Below are 20,782 nucleotides of genomic sequence, written 5' to 3' on the forward strand. Positions count from 1 at the left end.
ATTCATCAACAGAGGAATACATGCTCTATATATACATGATTGGTTACATGTATTACGAATATCTAGAATTAGGTATATGAATTGCAGCCATTTTTTCCGCTTTTAGAAATTGAATCAATCAATCAATCGAATGGAATGAATCAATCGAATCGAATCGAATGAATCGAATCGAATGGAGTCAATCGAATCGAATCAATCGAATGGAGTCGAGCTGATGAATCGAATCAATAGAAATGAAAATCGAATCGAATCGAATAAAGTCAATTGAAATGAAATTGAATAATCGAATCGAAATAATCATATTAATATTATTAATAATAATATTTAATATTGTTGTTATTATCAACTATAATAATAATAATAATATTCATAGTATAATACTATTTATACTAAAATTAATATTTTTAAGAAAAAAATTATAATATTATACTCCCTCTGTCCCGGTAATTTGTTGTCCTATTCCATTTTGGGGTGTCTCATTCAATTATTGTCCTTTCTATTTTAAGAATGAACTTGATGAACAATTTGATCATTCACACTCAATTTGGTCCGCTTGTCATTTTATAATTGGCCACTCTTCTTTCCTTGGTCTTTGTGCCAAAACCAAAGGACAACAATTGACCGGGATAGAGGGAGGAGTATATGAATAATCATAAATTATAATAATGAAAAAATAGTATTTTTTTACTAATAATATTCTTAATAACAATAATAAATAATAATGTCAATATTAATAATGATATTAGTAAAAATAATTGTTTCGAATAAAAACACTCAAGTAAGCGTTGCTCGAATCCGGGTCGGGTCAACGCGCTCCTCTCAGACGATGGCACCTCGAACCTATGCTTGCTCTCTCCTGAAGGATCTTTCACGCGTAACAAATAGGGCATCAGAGGGTTCACAATAGGTCCTTCTCTGATGCCTTACGGTACTGTTGGATAGTTGGGACCTTGCTTGAAGCTAAGGTTTCCGTGCCCTCTCATAGTAGCTCGAGTAGTCTTACTTTTAGAGAGAGGAAGTTGTTGGTGAGAAGTATTTTACCATTGATGGGTGAATAATGAGGTATTTATAGATTTCTATGTGTACCTCAAATGATGGCTGACAAGCATAGTTACCATATTCGTTATGAATACGCCTTATCGATTCGCGATTCGCTTATAGAAAATGTGTTATATGTATTTTCAGTAATCAGTTGATAGAATTCGCTTTTAACAATTCGTGATTCGTAGAGTATCAAGCGAATCCGTAACCATGTTGGCAAGCGTGTTGACTTGTATGACCCCGTATTGGCTGCGGGTCAAGTCGGTTGGGCGTGCCCCATCAATAATATTAATAATAAATGTTATTAATTTTAATAATAATAATACCAATAATTATAACAACAACAACAACAACAATACTACTACTAATAATAATAATAACAATAATAATAATAAATAATAAAAAATAATATTATTATTAACATTAATAACATTATTATTCATTTTAACAACAACAACAATATTATTCATTTTAATAATAATATTCATAATAATAATAATAATAAATAAATTATTAATAACATTATTATTAACACTATTATTAAATATAATAATAATAATAATAGTAATAATAATAATAATAATAATAATAATAATAATAAAGAATAATATTAAAAAAAATTGTATTATTGATAACAAAATTAATAATAACTATTAAATTTAAGATGAGGAAAGGAAATGAAATGAGTCAACTTAATGGAGTCAATCAATCGAATGGAGTGAAATGAGCGAATCGAATCAATTGAAAGCCGAATCAATCAATCAATCGAATGGAGCGAATCGAATCAATCGGTGAATCAATCGAATCGAATAATCGAATCAAGTAGTGAAAATAAGCAGAAAAGAACAGGGCCTTAATGATAGGAATAAATTAATCTATATACATGGAATGTGATGAGACTTATTTCAAGATAATTCTAGAGTCTTCCTTAATAGTGGGTTAGATGTCGGCGGTGGTCGGTAACTGGGGTAGTGGGTGCAGCCGTGCGGTGGTTGTCCGTTGACTGGAGTGGCGATGTAGTGGTGGAAATGGTGGGGTGAGAGGATAGAGATGAATGATGGAAATGGACGCCAATGGGGTATTCGAACCTGAAAACTTTTGGTCAGGTACCCTCCGTCTTAACCACTAGATTAAAACATATTCGATATACAAGTTTCTATTTATGACGAATATTATCATGAATTTTTTTTTTAAAAAAATTATATTGATTCTTTGGTTAAGATCAAACTATCACTCCATTGTGCGAGACATCTGTTATTGAAAATCTTCTCTTACAATTTTTTGTGTTATTTTACTTAGTTATGTTTGATAAATAGCATATTGGCCTATTTTTAACATATTTAAGGGATTTAGCATGTTTGAACAATTAATGTATTAATTTTAGTGTTTGGTAAAGAGCATATTTGGGATAAATATATTATTTTACAATATGTTGCTTAACCCAGCATATTGGTTAGCATATTGGAAAATATGAAGGTGTAAACCAATAAAATTTGTGCCTGCGATAAACAATAAAGAGGAACAAAAATAATACGGAAAACAAGAGTTTTATTATTGAAAGATTGAAGGTTACAATTTTCGGGACTCTCTTGATTCCATCTCTAAGAGATTTAGGGTTTTGATAGGGCTACGAGGGTCTTATCGACTTAATCTCGTAGGGAGAAAAGATGGGGTCTTTTTGTGACTTATTCCATCCTACCTACAATTTGGTAGTAGGAAGACAGGGTCGTTTGAGACTTAATCCATCTATCCTCTCCTTCTAACCCTAGAGATTGTAGTGTATTTATAGTTGTAGCTGGCTTAGAGGGCAAGATAAATATTTCTAAAATATCTAAGATATTATCACAATATTTATTGATAATTATCTTTAAATACTAAAGATTTTGTTAAAATAAATAGATACCAAAAATATAAAATTTCGGTGTCTACAAATGCCCCTCGAGACTGGTTGTAGAGACTTTGATGTCGGTTGCAACTTGGTCTCGAATCTGCTACACAATTTGACCCTTGGAGAATGGAGATGAAGAGCGAAAATCGTCCCACCGAGCGTGCCAATTTGTAAACCAATAAAATTTGTGCCTGCGATAAACAATAAAGAGGAACAAAAATAATACGGAAAACAAGAGTTTTATTATTGAAAGATTGAAGGTTACAATTTTCGGGACTCTCTTGATTCCATCTCTAAGAGATTTAGGGTTTTGATAGGGCTACGAGGGTCTTATCGACTTAATCTCGTAGGGAGAAAAGATGGGGTCTTTTTGTGACTTATTCCATCCTACCTACAATTTGGTAGTAGGAAGACAGGGTCGTTTGAGACTTAATCCATCTATCCTCTCCTTCTAACCCTAGAGATTGTAGTGTATTTATAGTTGTAGCTGGCTTAGAGGGCAAGATAAATATTTCTAAAATATCTAAGATATTATCACAATATTTATTGATAATTATCTTTAAATACTAAAGATTTTGTTAAAATAAATAGATACCAAAAATATAAAATTTCGGTGTCTACAGAAGGTTTACTTCACTTTACAAAGAAAATTAATAATCTACTAATTATAATCTTCTACAATTAATTTGATCTCAAATTCTCATTGAAGACATGACATATCCGTCACTCTTGAGTGACGGATACCATTTTACCTCACAAAGTACCCACTTTTTCTCTCTCTACAACACTATTCATGTGGTCCCCTTTCTCCACTAACCCATTATGTTACCATTTGTACTCACAAAATATCCGCCACAAATGGTGACCCGTCACAAGGGAGACCAATTGTAATTTGATATGTTCTTTTTGGAAAACCTTAGTTCTACTTTTGAAACTTTGTTTGTTCATTTAAGAACAAACTTTACAGTATTTTGTAACACAAAAACTCCGGAGAGACAGTTTCTCAATAACGTTATTGAGAGACTTCTCACATGATGAGGTGATGGATCCACTATTTTTTTTTTTTCGTTATTATGTCTCATTGTCTCCCACTAAATTAGTGAAAGACGGTTTCTCATGAGACCTACTGATTTTGTAATGGGACATTTTTTTTAAAAAGGTTCTTATTTATAAACACAATACAAAAGGCCCCCCATTACTCGAGTATGGTCATTTATTTGGGTTGGATCAATTTTAACAAGTTCATACCTAACCACCCACCCAGATGAATGGAATATTAGCATATACTCTAGGAAAGATGGTGTCATAGGCCTACAGATTTGCTAGGATTGACCAATACACACACACATCATTCCGTTTCTAACTGTAAGACGATTACATGTCAAGAAGAACAATATCATTTGTGCAAGAAGAATATAGAATATAGATCAATTTAATTTTGAAAGTTTTGTTTATCAGTTGACAATCGGAGTCTATCCGTCTCTAAGTCAAACAAACGGATATTCATTTCAAGAATCAATCTTCCTATCCAATCACATTTCGAGTTTAATACGTATTCGTATTCTCAAGACAAAAAAAAAAAAAAAAAAAAAAGAAGAATCGTGTTGGAGTTGCGGGTGGTCAGCAAGTCCAGGAGGCGGATCTCTTGACACGGGGACACATTTGCTTGTCTTCCTCAATCGACACCATTCCCAAATGAGAAGGATCCTCCAACATCATCTTTGCCACCAAGTATCCTGCTATCGACCATGTTTGGCATTTTCTTGCTTGCTTCCCGATGAACCTCCCCGTCTTCCCATCGTAATACTCAGGCCACCCGTCCTTCAACAGCCTGCTTTCTGTCAGTTCTATTGCTTTCTTAGCGATCTGAGGCCGTCCGCTCTTGATGCAGGCAGCCGTTAGAAGCCACAGAAGAACTGCACCAACCCAATGTTAAAAAAACAGAAGCAAGCTTAAAATCGACACAAACATTAAAAAGTAAGGACTTGCTCACCTGGCCAAGATCCACCGTTGTGATAACTCCAGCGCGTGTTTTTTGGATCATACCCCGTCACTATCTTCCATTCATGGCCTTCCAGTGCAGGATAGCTTATCTTAAGAGGCATTTCTCCAACTAATTCATCCCATCGCGCTTCTATCAGATCCATTATTGCAGAAGCCTGCTCTGGGGTTGCCATTGACGATAAGATGGCAACACAATTTCCGAGACAGAACCACCTGAAGTCCATCCTTGCTGGGCTTACGTTCCCAATAAAGTAACCCCCCTTAGACGGCATGAAATCAAATACCCAGTCTTCCAGCGAGTCTGGCATCACATTGAACTTGTTCACTGCTGTGTGTGAGTATTCTTCTGTCTTATAGCGGTATATAGAGTTGAGTTGCTTCAAGTCTAGCCAGAAGTAGCTTCTCATATGAAAGCTTAAGGCATGCAGTCTGTCTCCTATTTTCTGTATGAACTCTTTCCCTTCCCCTTCCGGCTTCACCAACTGTAATGCGCACCTCAATGCCATGAAGAATAGTGCTTGTATCTCAATAGGATACCCATAAATACCCTGAAACCATTAAATACTTTAGTTTTGAAGTACGTGTTAAAAGACTAAAAGATCACTGAAGAACATTAAAACAGGTTATAGTGACAGTTGCAAGAGGCGACTTCTCATGTTATATCACAAATGAAAGGATGAGTCGATATCTGTCAAACAGAGAATGACCGGCATGATTCTACATCTCTATTAGTTATATGAGTCTTGACTTATTCCTCAAAACCGAGCTGATCTCCATGAATTACTTATCAGTCAGCCAATAGTGTCTTGACTATAGTACTAGACTACAACGCATGAAGTATTAGATTTTAATGAACTCACCAGCTACCTGACATACTCACTCTTCCACAGCTCCATCGCCAGTGACTTGGGAAAGAATCATATAAGGCAGCGAACTCAAGGTAGACAGACACGAAAAATACAAAATAGAGACGGAAAATACAAATAGTGCATAGAAAACAGAGAGGAAATAAGATCAAACTGCCAAGCTACGAGGGTTTTTTAGTCTCTCCAGCAGTAGCATATCAAAGGAACAAATATGGAAACAGTTTAAGCATATAGATAGGTGGTTGCCAAAGCAAGGTCCTCAACAAGCAAATGTGATGATATTAGGAGATATCATACTCCGTATTTCGGTAGGTAAATCTCCCAAACTCAGATTATGAAAATTATTTTGTTTCAACATAAATCCCTCCAACTGAAGCTTTAAACTTTTTTCTGCTATAATAAAAAACTCGGTTTGCTTCTAAAACTGATATCATTGAAAGTAAAAGGATAGAAGGGAGATTTTGGAGTGATTTTCCTTGGAGGAGTATCTATGAAAGGTGTTTCAGCCATCGTTACAAACTAGCCTCGAACAACCAAAATAATGATGTGTTTCACTAGCTTCTATCACTTATTCAAACAAACATAACAATGTTTCCAACATCACTATCATATTCCATATGCAGAATATCAAAGGCATTCAGAAAGGAAATTTGATCTTTTGCACAAGGGGTACATTCAAATAAGCGGGCAGCAAAGAAAGTGCGGTTTTGCAGCTATTATACTGGTTTTCTACAGCGATTCCATAAATTATAAAAAATGTGAAGAGAGCAAAACAGGCAGTTGAGCTAGCATGCATGAATATTGAACATAAGTAGCTAACGAAACAAAGAAAGCACAAAGCTGAAAAGAACGAACCATTCTACGATCAATCATACAGCAGCCATCTGCACAGAGAAGGGTGGGAAAAGTATCAAAGCCTTCAGATAGACAAATGCTGAGGATAAGGCGGATACCCCTTTGACATTCTGGCCTATCAGCCAGGGAAGAATCTCCAGTGGCTTTAGTATAAGCACGCAGCAATATAATCCACCAGAAACCCGAGTCAACAGGAGCTACTCTTCCAATAGCAGCCTCGCCAAAATCAGCAACTAAAGTCTCGGTATTCCTAACAGAATCATGATGCACCTTGAAACTTGCAGGCATCACACCTTCCCCTAGCTTGAACAGATCGACTTTCTTCTCCCAAGATTGCAGACGGAGGGTTTTTATCAGAAAATTCTTCACAATTTCTGGTTCTCCATTCATCAAAAAGGCCAAAGCACTTGGAACAAAGTCTCTCACGAATACCTGTTCACGAGATCATATACAATGGTCTGAGCAAATCTAACAAAACAACAAGATCCAACAGCAAGAATAGAAAATAAACTAGTCTACATCATCTCAATCCCCGAACCAACCACAAGAAAGCGCGAGAGACTCATAGATATTACAGTACTGAGATCATATCCACATCTGAAAATAAACCCGAGAACTGATCAACCAAATTGACCAGATTACAGCATTACAATAAACAATTCGTTATCAATAGTTGACCTGCTGCCTGATTTAGTCTACGGCTTCTGATCCTAAAACTGATTCCGTAATATAAATTCGCAAAAAAAAAAAAAAAAAAAAAAAGTCACTTGTGTTGTTACAGACTAAATTACATGTAACACATTCAGTTTAGTACAGAAAAGAGCTTCACCTGATCATAATTAAGGCTTTCCTCAGAATTGTCGATAGCAGCGATAGTACCAACAGGCTCCTTCCTAAAATACACAATGGATGCCCTTAATGCATCCCAAGCTTCAGCAACAATTGGGTGCGGCTCAAACCCGTTTTCAGACCTAGGAGTATCGAAACCAGACCTTCCACCAGATGAATAAATACTATCAACAGGCTCGAAAACCCGAGAACTATTCTGTGTATTCTTATAAAAGGGTCTAGGAGACATAGTTATCGACATTTCACTAAACGATTTCTCATCAAAAGATCTCTTCCTTTCAATCTTAATTGGCTTAGCTTTCTCAGTAAACTTTGAAAAATCATCATCATCAATAATCTCAAATATTGATGATTTAACTCTGCCAATTCCTCCATTTTCATGGTTCTGAGACATTTTACTGCAATAACAAACAACAACAAGAAGAACAACAACTGTTGTATTACTCAACTAAGTCAACAACAAGTTAAACAACAATGGATATTTCTTAAACATATCAACATATAAAAAACATGGCAGTCTTAATCAGAAAAAGTCAAACTTTTGCTGCAAAACCCTACAAATTTGACTATTTCTAACAAATCTAAAGTATCCCAATTCATAGATCCATTTAAAAAGTTAAAAGGGACCCAAGTACTAATTTGTTACATTATCCTAGTCGAATAAAAACAATAACATTACGTCGGTCTCAACGACTTGATTTTTACAATGAAAATAAAAACAAAGAAGGGAATGGACTAACCTTATTAGGGAATGAATGAAGAAGAAAAAAGTACAAAAAAAAAAAAAAAAAAAAAACTCTTCCAAAAAAATTGGTGTGGAATTATTAGGTAAGGGGTGAGACAAGGCAAATAAATGTGAGAAAAATAAGTTAGGAAGCAAAGGCAAATTAATGTGTGGGATTAAATAGAGAGTTGATGATGTATGCCAGAAAATGTCATGATTTGGTGTGTAGATGGGATTTCCAACGCGGATTTGGTTGACAAATTGACTGCTCTTTAAGTAATATTCTATCAAAATTTAGCTTTTTTTGTGCATGTTTTGGAAGTAAAGGTAGGTGGATATTACATTACATAGAAATAAATTTCGACTTAAAACGGATTTATCTGTCGTAACTTAAATAATAAGAAACGAATCAAATATTTAGATGAGATAAAAAAAATAGAATGGTAAAAAAATGGCAAAAATCTTATTTCATATATTTGTATGAAGTAGTACTTTCCTTTGTACTCTAATTTGGATATGGCCGTTTTTGAACTATTGCCGAATTTTTACATTTACAATTTTTATGGAAGGAAATTTATATTTATGTACTCCGTATTTATTATAGGTTATATTCATAGTAGTATTTTCCGTTTTCCCTACACACGAATATAGACTGTTACCTAAATTACATTACAACTATTATGGTAGAAAATTTATATTTATGTACTCCGTATTTACTATACTATATTCATAGTGGATAATGCTTCCAATATTTTGTTATGGATAATCCTAGCATGGGCCATGAGTTTATATTTATTATATCTTAAATCTTTATATCTGTCTTTATCAAATTTTTGGCATGTTACTATAACTTGTTACATGCAACTATGAACTATTCATGGGAAAATATTATTATTCTTACCGGATTTGGTGTTGTGCTTTAAATTTTGTTATTTGTTAGTTGTTACTCTTATTTCTTCCTTTCTAAATGATTGCTTGTGGGTTACATCGTGCATAGATAAGACTAAATCAACATAATTATAGAATGTTAACTCATGAGAAATGGTGGATGTATTTTTATGTTTAGGAAAAAAAAATATGGATATTGTAAAATAATATGATTATGATTATTTATTTTTATGCCGTCTTTAATAGTTTTTCTATTTTTTTTTCAATTTTAAAATTTCTCGATAATGTGAATTGTTAAAAGTGGAAGGAAATCAGAAAAGTATATGAATTATTTTTGACAGATTTTTCATACGAAGTATTTATGTATTTTAAAAAAAAGATATATTTCTTGCAAGAGAAGTTTTTATACTAAATTTAAATATGTATGTATTTAATATTACATTGGTGAATATTTTACATTATTGGTTATGACCTTACCGAATAAATTTTTGAAATTTATTTCTATACAATTTGTGGTATCGTACACGCATAGGCTTATAATTTGACCTACTTTATTCCATAGAATTTAAATTAGCATGTGCCACATTGTATAATATTATCTTTAATATGGTGATGTAGTAGAATTAAATTATTCCCCCTCAAATATGCATGATTTGTTCATCAATGATGAAAAGATAATGAAATACGGAGTAAAATTTAAGCAAAATTAGGCCCCCACAAATGTGCATGTTTTGTACCATAGACTAGTATATATCTCGCGCGAATGCGCGGTATTTTAGATAGAAACATTAAAGAAAATAATAATAAAACTGATATTTAACTCAATTTGAAATTTAATTGTAAATTTATTATTATTAATATTTTGTATTAATGGTGGAAAAGAGAAAATTCAGTATAATCCAGATGTAAATATAATATAATGAAAGCCCAATAACAGATATGATATAATAAAAACTCAATTACAAATATGATATAATAAAAGTTCAATTATGACCAAATTCATTTAGACGGGAAAATTTTGGAGAAATCTTATTCTTTTAGTATAAGGGGGATGTTTTATAATTTAGTAGTTAAGACGAAGATATTGTGTACAATAGGTCTCAGGTTCGAATTCCCCCTCAAACCTTCCCCTTTATTGTAAAATTTTAATACGACTAGGCGCGTTAGATAGAAAAAATACATGTGCACGTGTTTCTACCTTAAAAAAAAAGTAATCAAAATAGATTAAGGGGAGAAGTGAAAACCATTATGATAGGTATATATACATTGTTTGCAAGAATCGGGATAGGGTGTTGTATTGTGTTTAACCATTTCTTTGACATTTTTTAAATAACTTTTGCTTTTTAAAATGAATTTTTTTATAAGTAACTCGGTAATGATTACAGATACACGTAGAAAAATGAGTAAAGAAAATGTTAGAAAACATGGGAAATGTAGGCTTTTTTTTTTTTTTTTTTTTACAAAAATATGAGAAACATAAAGTATAAACACCAAATTAGTGCTTACACTTTTGAGGACCAAAAATTGATTTGGATGGAGGGAGTACGTATTAGACAGTGTGTATTTCAAGGATGTTGATATCTAACATAATGACTTTGAATTTTCTATTAAAACTTCATTTTTTTATGACCCGCTGAAATAATGTTTATTGATAATTTTGGGTAATGTTGCTACCTAAACTCATGATTATCGATATTATCCCCGAACCCAATAAAAAAAACATGGTCCTACATAAGAGCATCTCCAATGGTTGAGAAAAAGGACTAGCTTGCAATTTTAAGAAATTGCAAGCTAGTAGCTCAACCATTGGAGTAGTCCAAATAAATTAGTTTTGCTTAAAAAAAATTGAGCTAGTAGCTCCATGAAGCTACTTGCTTAAATGGACCCACAAAAAAACATAACCAATAGAAAAATAGTGGTCTCATTTATAATGTTTTAATTTTATATTTAGAAATTAAAAATTGAATAAAATAATAAGAGAGTGTGTTAGGTGGGTCACATAAAGCTATTAGCAAATCGACTTCACCGTTGGAGTAAGTTGTATCTTGAAATGGTTGTAGCTCAAAAAAATGATGTGGCAAAGGTAAGCTAGTACCAACTAGCTTATCATTGTGGATGCTCTAAGTCCATTTAATATAGAGCTGATCATGGACCGACCGAGTCTTTATACCTTTGGAAATGACTAATGTACGACCAGGCTGAGTCGGGCCTAGATCACAGACCTTAATGGTCAGTCCAAGCCCGGTCATTCCGGGCCTATAGTTTTTACCACCTAAGAATAGCATGACCCATACCCGACTCTAAATGCAATTCGGGCCAGGCCACAAGCTTATTTGGCCAAACATCAAGCCTATGTCTGGGAAAAAATGGGTTGGGTCGGGATTGAGCTTTGATCAACTATTATTTAATGTACAATAACTCTTTTATAGGACCGTTTTACAGCATATAACTGAGCTAATCCCCTTATACTAAATGAATATGAGTTTCTTTAAATTTTTCCGCCTAAATGACTTGCAATAGATAATTTTATTCCATTTAAAAAGGGTAATATTTTTTCAGTTTATATGAACATATTGAAACGATTTTTAAATTTTGTTATATAAATGAAATTGCACTAATTATAAGTACGATGTGATAGAAATATTTTATTATAATTATTTTTTGAAACTAAAAATGATGGCTACGAACATTTTTTTAGCAAACATGTTCTAATTAATTCTCTTATTCCGTCTTTTGAAACAAACGTATTACAATTTGAGAGTATTCATAGATTGTTTTTGTTTTTTTTTTACTTCTAAAAGGAAAAACTTACGAATAATAAACGTTTTCTTACCGTGTAACTTAGTATCTATCTCTCCTCCATACTATGTGAACATTTAAACTTTGGTTATTATTTTAATTTAACATATACATAAATATATTTATTACAACACATAACTTCCATTTTCCAGCTTTTCATAAACACTCCTACTCGAGCTACTCGGCTAACTCTGGTTTTTTGAAAAAGCCCTTCATTTGAAAAGAAAAACCAACACCTTATCTCTGATGTAAAATATTTTTTTATTCTTTATCTGATTGTATTTTCATTGTCATTCCTTCACGTTTATATTACACATTTGATGAACATAATGATATAATAACAATATTTTATTAAATAAAGTTAATCTTATGCGGAGTATAAGTGTTGAACCTCTTCTTTTCTACCTCTTAATAATATATTTATTAATTAAATTTAAAATATAGTTATTATAGTGGTAAAATTTTTAAATTCTCTAATATCTCTATCTAAAAGTAAATTTCAATATTAAATTTTAAATGGAGTTATTACAGTGATAAAATCGTTAAATTCTCAAATATACTTTCTCCATTCAACTTCACTCTACCACTTTGCTTTTTCACGTTCGCTAACGCGTGTTTTACGCGGTAAATATCGTTAACTACGTATTTGCAAAAATTATAAAAGTTAGATATTTTTAATGTACTCGTAAAGACGAATCAAATAAGATCCCACAAGAATATATTTTCACTTTTGTATTGAGAGAAAATCGAGAATGAATGTGCACTTGTGAATAGTGTAGGAAATGGAAATAGGTAGAGTGGAGTTGAATAGAGGAAGTATTTATCTAAAAAACCGCGCATTTGCGCGAGATCTATACTAGTAGGATAATAACCCAGACTAATCATTAAATTGTGTTTGTATTTTGATTTTATTTTAATAACTCAATATCTTATGAGTAATACTGACACATTTAAATAAATAAGTTATCAATATAAAACATTAGGTTGTCAAAATAAAATAAATTTTACTAATTTATCAATTAATTTTATTGCCTTTTTATAATTGGACTTGTCTTACACATAAAGTAGTCTTATATAACAATTACAATTTGTGTTTAATGTTAAAATACAAATTATTCTAAGTACCATTTTTAATTTTTAACATAAAACTAACCCAATAGCACAAAGGCCCAATTAAGTCAACACCCTGTGTTTATAACATAATACTCCTTTTAAGTCTCTCATTTCTTCCATTTTCTTTTATCTCACATTCAAAAAAATTATATGGAAGAAAATGTAACTTGAATGAAAAAGGGAAGGGGGGGGGGAGGGGGGAGAAATTAGAGACTCTGAGGGAGTGTTATACTTTGATAGCTTACATATTTAAATATGTTAGTAGTAACTAGTAAGCATAGAATATCGATTAAACAAAATAAAATCAAAATAGGCTGTATTTAAGAAACTAAAAGAGAAAACAATTTATTAATATATGCGTTAATTGCATTGGTGAATGTGTAATTTGGTTCTTAATTCCAAAATTAATACCAAATTTATAAGGTATTTAATGTTTAAATACAACTCTAATAACTGTATTTATTATTACCCTACAATTAAAGGTTAACTTTGGGCTTTTCTTCTTTTGGACCAGTCATATGGTATAGAACGATTTTACAGGAGAGCTGTTGAGTACAAAAAGTTTAAGGAGAAACCTCTAAACCTAATATTTGGTAATCGTTAAAAGAGGAAAAAAAACGTTCCCTATAGCTGCCCACTAAATCCAATTTCCGAAAAAAAATCTGTGGTAGTATGTAGGGCTGCGCACCGGTCTAGACCATGCCGAAATCCCAAAAAATATGGGCCGAAATTTGTCCATAATCGCCTATTTGCGTCAACTTTTTAAATAATTTATTAATATTATACCAATAAAACTGAAGATATATGTATTATTATCATATAATAACGACAAATTAAACAAATTTGAACAACATTTATAAATAATCTTTTATGAACAAACCTAATAACAAAAATAAAAACGCAAATTCCGATCTTTCCAATCCCCCCTACTACTAAGAGAATAAAAATTCTCTTAGTTTTCCCGCTTAAAAAACTTCTTCTTAATTGGGCCTATTTTTCTGGATACTACTAACACAATAAGATTTGATGGATTGTAAATTCTGGACCTTATACGTAACCCACTTTTTCTATCTCATCTATGAAAGTAAAAATTATTAATAGCCCATAATTTTGGACTCTACATGTCATATTATAAGCTAGATGAGTGAACTTGATTTCGTATAAATTTAAATTTATATTATATTTATATGTTACCTCTTTTGTAAGAAATCATCAGTTATTTATTATGTAAATTTTTGTCTTAATAATATGGACTATTTTTTGAAGGATGTAAAAACACTTATGTATTTGCTATTAGAAATAAAAAAGTGAAAACATTATTTTAATAATTCGTAAATCGTCTTTTTCGACGCGAGGAATAGTTTTTACTGCTTTTCGTTTTAAGGTCAATACGCGTTTGAATAAAATTATACAACTAACTTAATAATTGTACTATTAATGTCATAAATTAGTTGCATGTAATGGTATAAAATTATTGTGTTATTTTTATTAGTAAAAAAATAACTTAACTTAAAATGTCTTCTTATGGTAGTAAACTTTTTTTTCAACCTCTTATTAAGTATTATATTTAGTAGATTATAACATTAAATTAAAAGTATACTTCATTTATGCAAATAATTTAATTGATAATATCTCTTTATAAAATGAATCTAAAAAGTACCGTGCTCGAGATCTATACTAGTCCAATACTATCCGGATAAGAAAAACAGGCTTGAAATGAAATCCCAAAAACCCATGAATAGGTGATCAGACTAAAATTACAAATTCTGTTTCCGGTCCGGACTGAATTATGGACACCCTTAGGCCCGTACAAGCACATGAACGAAACGGGTACCATAACGCCAAGTAAATGACCGTTATATCCTCGACTTTAATTCAAACGGTAACATTTCGTCACAATCCGCCATTTTCCGTTTTCTTCCCTTTTTCGCTCCTCACAGTTTCTCTCTCAATTTTTAACTATTATTATCTTCATCTTCTCCAATTACAATTAATCCTTAATTAACCTTAAAACTAACAACAATGGTGTCAACAAGAAGGAAACAGCAAAAACCCAGTACAGATCGTCAAAGATGGGAAGTTATATTCAAAGCTCTTAAACAATTATTGCAAAGACAAAAATTACAGCTTGATTCTCTTTTCCAAGAACGCATCTTTCTTCAAAAACGATCGGATTTGCATTACCAAAGGTGTAATTCCGACGCTGTTCTACTACAAAGTCATGTTTCTGAGGTACCCTTTTCGTAATTCTTGTTGAAATTTGATAAATTAGGGTTTTTGTTGGAATTTAGGGTTTTAATTGATTTGGGAATTTGGGTGTTTTTTGTGCAGTTGCGGGAACAATTGGAGGTAGCTAAGTTGGCTAGATGGCTTGAGATTGCAAAGGCTAAATTGTTGGTTGGTTCTAAGAAAAAGAAGGCTTTTGGTTATAAACATAAATTAGGTATTTATTAATATTATTATTGATCTTTTTTCTTGCATTGTTAAATTTATTGTATTTTGAGTTTGTTTGATTTAGGGTTTCGGTGAGTGTTTGTGGTTCTTTGATTGGTGTAGTTTGTTGTTAGGGTTTTGGTATTGCGAAACAAAGTTCGAAACTTTTGGCAAATTTGATGGGTTGTAAGGAATGTTTATAATCTATAGTATGACACAACTATTAATTAATTTGAATACGATTGTTGCAGTGGCGGAATTAGGGGGCTAGCACGCAATCCAAATTTTGAGGATTAATTAAAACAACTCATTTTTTTTTTGTACTTTAACTTTATTCCGTTAATATTTCGCCCCCTAAGTACAAATCCTAGTCCCTGACCACTGAATTGTTGCCATTGGAATGACTGTTATATAGAAGCCATTTTTTCCACTACCGTTTTAGATACATTGGCACTATTTGTGAGATTTGACCTCCCACTGAGTGAATGCGTCCGTGCTGTAAACTTGTCATAGCCCTAAAAGAAGTTGGGTTGATCTCGTAGAAGAATTCTTCCGTGTTGCACTTCTTCTTTCGTAGTCAGTCTCTGTCATGTGACGTGGTGTGTCTTGTGTGGCATTTATTATGCTGGACTTACCGGTGCAGCAAGGGGGATAATAGTCTTCATTTCAATTTAACTTTGTTCCCTTAGTTTCCTTCAGTGAATCTGTCCTATGATTGAGACCTTCATTCATAGGAAATTGAAGGAGGGGGTGGATCTTGAACTATGCATTGCTGAGAGTCTGAGACTATGTCTAATAGATTATCTAGGTGTTTTTACTTGTATACTCCATATGTTTTTATGTTTTTACTACTTAAATGGTCGTTGCGTGGAATCTTGTGTGATGTACGAATGTAATCCGTGTCAAATGAAAAAATGGCGCATTGGAGGCAGTGGCATAGCCAGGTAGCTTGGGGTGTGGCGTCGTAATGCAAATTCAACAACCATCTATAAAAGTTAGTGAGGTCTTATATAGCAAAATCAGTAAACTTGCATAGGCTTGTATCTTATATGGTAAGATGACAAAAAACTACGTGTTCGTGTTGTCAACCTGAGTAGTTACTTTTTTTCTTTGCTTATGCTAATGTGACATATCGGCATATCGCCTTATATTTTCTCTTGACAAACGCAGATGATACAACAGACGAACTTGATGATTATAGAGCCTGGTTTGACATTCTGTCTCATAGATGTCCTGATCAAGAGGTGAGAATTCTTGTAACACACTAACACTTGAGATTAATGTTGCTACTTACTTGAAGTTGATGACCCAATTGACGATTTTGTGGTTTTGTAACTATTCTTGTGTGTTGAAGGATATTGCTCCAGATTGGCTGTATGAGATTCTGAGCACAAAAGGTGGTAAAGATAGCTCTCCAGGGGCAGCATCCGAGAAACATAAGATGCTAGAAAAGGAAGTCGCAACTCTTAAACGTGAATACGAGAAGCTTTCCTTGAGGAATAGTGATGAAGTGTCATCCCTTAGGTCAGAGATTAAGTTTGCCTGGAATCAATACAATGAAAAAGAGGGCCATTTTACTCGTCTGCTTCAAGCCAAGAATGATGAAATCAATAAAGCAAATGAGAAGATCACGACACTTTTGGCTACATTAGAGCAATTGCAGATGTCAAACTCAGTAAAGGATCAGACAGTTAACAAACTGGTGGCTGAAGCACGAGAAAAAGATGAAATTATTAGCAGATGCTCTAAAGAACTGGACATGTTCAGATTTAAAAGGCCTGTTGGAAGACCTCCTTTAAAGAGATGCTCAGCTGAACCTTCAGCTTGTAACTCCGAACGCAGTAGAACAAGTAGGAACGAAGAGAGTCCTGATCTGGAGGAAGGATCATCTGCAAGTCTAAGAGCTAAATTGAATAAGTTAGAGGTTGAGGTAAACCTCAAAAATGAAGAAATAGCCTCACTCTCTGAGGAATTAAACTTATTAAGAAGTAAAACAGTCGTCAGTACGCCGGTTTTACGTGGTTGCACAAGGGATTCATCATCTTATAGGTTGAGGAGCCAAGGAAATGGTAGCAGTAGAGCAGTTCCGAAGGAAGAAGTGTCTTCTGCACAGCTTGTCTCTGAGAAAGTACGTATATTTATTCTTGTTACTTATCCCCAAACCCTCTGCACATTCTTGCTTAGGTGAACTGTTTCTTACTTTCTTGTGTTATCTGAAACCCCGATGACTGTACTTTGACGAGGGAAGGGAAGGGAAGGGAAGGGAAGGGAGGGGAAGGGTATGGAAACAGTATTTAAGGACATTCCGTGGCTATCCCTCCAAACCTCAATTCAAACAAGCCCTTGTACTAATGAATGGACATTTTAGTTTGAGACGACATGGAAACAGTATCTAAGGACATTCTGTGGCTATCCCTCCCGCCTCTTGCCTTCTGGTATTGGATGGGCAGAGGCTGGCGCTGACTAATTTTCTTGGAACTCTGAAGAGATACAAGCTGGGTTTCTATGAAGTTGACCAACATCTTCTTTCTTCCTCTCCTTTTTGTCTTTTGTTTGTTGTATAGTTGAGACCTTTAAACCCGAATTTGTTTTCCAAATTCCAATTAATGTTTAAAAATAAACAAATTACAAGTGACTCAGTTAGCAGTTTGCCAGCGACTTTATTGGCAACTATAAAGGTTTTTGGGGAAAAAACAAATAATGTACCAAAGCGTAATCGGACACAGGTACCACCCATTATGGTTCATCTCCGAAGTCCTAACCACTGGACCAAGCGGATTTTTACTTTTTAACTTTAACGCTCAACTCTAAAGTAGTAATGTGGTCTCCTAACCACTGTACTTCCCCTGGCGGAGTGGTTGGGATATGAAGAATGAAGGGGCGGAAGTCGGAACTCTGGTTAGACTCTCCCTACGTAGTGTACATTATCTTTTTTCCCCAAAAATATTGCAAGTCATGGCCAACCGCTCAGCAATTGAACGACTTGTTTTCGAAGCAGTTTTTTATATATCCCGATTCAACGTGGACCCATTATTGATAACAAGTTTCAAATGAACCCCTTTATGATAATAATTTGTTTATTTTAATTACAGCGTTAATTTGGAGAGGAAAAAAACTCTATAAACTGAGCCTACTTTTACCATGAAACACACGACACTTTGTGATGTAGACTGGTATCAGATGAGCTATTTGTATCATCCTTAATCCCGGGCTATTGTAATCAAGTTTTGGGTTCTTAGCGAAACTAGAAAATACAGTCAGCAATAGTAGACATTTGTACATGTTGATTGGTAGTGTTTTGGTGATTGTCATAATGTTTAATTAGTGAAAGCCGATCTGTTTCAGGGGAGTAAACGGCCAAGGAGACAACAAGAGGATGTGATAACCATAGAGGACGAAACTCCAAGATTATTCACATCCCAGTTCAAAATACCGAAATTGAAGAATAGCCAATCTCCTCGTACGAGATGAAGTATGTAGGAGAAAACGACTTTTTTTTGTACATCATTCAGCATTCGTTTTAATAATCGTATATATTTGCGTTATCTGCTGTGTTGTATCCATGTATATGTATGGGTGCTCGTAAAGCCGAGCCTCCCATCCTCCCTCCTTTCATAACCTTGATGATTCTGTAGCTTTCGCTACTTCACACTTGTAACATTCTTTTCTTTCTATTCATTAGCCTCCAAGAAAAAATGCTAGTAAATCTTCTCTCGACAGTCCGAATTACTTGGTGTATCTACCTCAGTCCTAGGTTATCATGTTATTTTTCCTTTATAATCTTTTTATTTGTATGTATTAATTTCACTGATTGTAGAACTATGGATAAATTTCTGAGAAATTTACCTTTTAACTTGAATGTCATTAATCCCAGTTATATATTGGTATTGCTTAAGACCGTCTACTTTAATAGAGTGTTGAGAGCCATCTTAAGTTAAGACGGTGGTCTTAAACATGAATTGGTGCCTAGTTATACGTATTCGGTTGATTTTTTTGCAAAAATGTCAACTTCGAGTTCGAGCTACATACTGTAGTTCACAACTGTATACATTGTACTTCAACTTTGAGCTGCCTCTTGAGTCTTGACCTTGGATTCTTGTCGGCTGAAAGTACATCAAATTCATTTGTTAGTTGTTCTCTGATGTTTCAGATAATTTGCCAACTTTTTAGCGCTAACCTCCAAATTTAGTTTTAATAACGTACTTGCTAAATCTTACACTTTTTTTTTTTCGTTACCCTTTTTAGAAAAAAAAAAAGTTCTCTTTTTTCACTCCCTCCTAAAACAATTTATTAATAAATTGCCAATTATGGTCTTATTTCGCACATGAGAGATTCATTTTACAAATAATTTTATTAATATGTTATTTAATTGACTAATTTAATATGTTTTTAAAAGGATTTTTTTTTAAAAAAAATTAAGGTTTGGAAGTTGCTGGCTGAAGAGGGGTGGATGTGGATGGTTGTTGAATTGGAGGGTGGGGGTGTGGTGGTTTCGGAGGAGGGTCCAATTCCAATTTAAGTGTACCCCTCAATAATCAACTTTATAATATATAGGTTAATGTAAAATTTAAAATATAACTTATATCACTTAATAAAGAGTTCGATATATACAATCATCACAACAAGCTAGTGGTGTATACATGTGTTGTACGATGGGAGTTGAGGTGATCAAATGGCCCAAGCCCATTGGCCCGACCCGGCTTAGCCCGCTTTTTTGAAGGGCTTGGGCTTTTTATTTTGGCCCAAAAAGCCCATGGGCCAGCCCAAAAAGCCCAATGTACTTTTGGGCCGGGTTTGGGCCAAGCATTTGACCTAAATTTTGGCCCGGCCAGGCCCATATTTATTAATTAAGGAATATTTTTCTTATAAAATTTGTTTAAGTAGTGTAAATTTTATATATAATTCCTTATAAACTCATGTATATATTTATTGAGATTTAAAAGCGATGTTCACGTAACATAAATCATATCTACTAGATATGATTAAACATTATAATGTGTCGATGATTGTCTTTTATTCTATTTTTGGAGATTAATTCATATGTATTTCATCATACTTTGTACGATTTTTTTATACTAAGTGCACATTTAAAGTACAAGTTGAAGGTATTATACTACTTATCTCGTTCGCTAAGTCGTAAATTTAAGGGCCCTTAAAGCCTATTTAGGCCCAAAAGCCCGATTTAACCCATAAGGGCCGGGCTTGGGCTCGCTAAATAGGCCCTCTCATTTGGCCCGATCCGGCCCAACCCGCACATGTGGGCCATTTTTATCATCCCGGCCCGGCCCAAGCCCGCATAGGCCCGGCCCATGATCAGCTCTA

At 33.6% G+C, this 20,782-nt stretch overlaps 2 protein-coding genes across 3 annotated transcripts; one reads left to right on the top strand and one right to left on the bottom strand.

The window, feature by feature from the left end:
* Positions 1 to 4,345: 4,345 nt before the first annotated feature.
* On the bottom strand, positions 4,346 to 8,469 carry LOC141586418 (putative alkaline/neutral invertase F). 2 transcript variants are annotated; one of them, XM_074407628.1, is made up of 5 exons: positions 8,244 to 8,469; positions 7,484 to 7,901; positions 6,655 to 7,086; positions 4,923 to 5,481; positions 4,346 to 4,845 (listed from the first exon to the last, which is right to left on the bottom strand). In XM_074407628.1, exons 2-5 carry the CDS (start codon positions 7,895 to 7,897, stop codon positions 4,550 to 4,552), a joined length of 1,701 nt encoding a protein of 566 aa, XP_074263729.1. In that variant the 5' UTR covers positions 7,898 to 7,901; positions 8,244 to 8,469; the 3' UTR covers positions 4,346 to 4,549. The 2 variants fall into 2 exon arrangements, with proteins under 2 accessions (XP_074263729.1, XP_074263728.1); XM_074407627.1 differs by lacking the exon at positions 8,244 to 8,469 and having other exon boundaries at positions 7,484 to 8,000.
* A 6,450-nt stretch (positions 8,470 to 14,919) lies between these two features.
* On the top strand, positions 14,920 to 19,352 carry LOC141586419 (uncharacterized). The gene is made up of 5 exons (XM_074407629.1): positions 14,920 to 15,259; positions 15,359 to 15,470; positions 16,631 to 16,704; positions 16,815 to 17,588; positions 18,806 to 19,352. Exons 1-5 carry the CDS (start codon positions 15,050 to 15,052, stop codon positions 18,929 to 18,931), a joined length of 1,296 nt encoding a protein of 431 aa, XP_074263730.1. The 5' UTR covers positions 14,920 to 15,049; the 3' UTR covers positions 18,932 to 19,352.
* Positions 19,353 to 20,782: the final 1,430 nt, after the last annotated feature.

Source organism: Silene latifolia, chromosome 6 (assembly GCF_048544455.1).
Source record: "Silene latifolia isolate original U9 population chromosome 6, ASM4854445v1, whole genome shotgun sequence".
NCBI lineage: Eukaryota > Viridiplantae > Streptophyta > Magnoliopsida > Caryophyllales > Caryophyllaceae > Silene > Silene latifolia.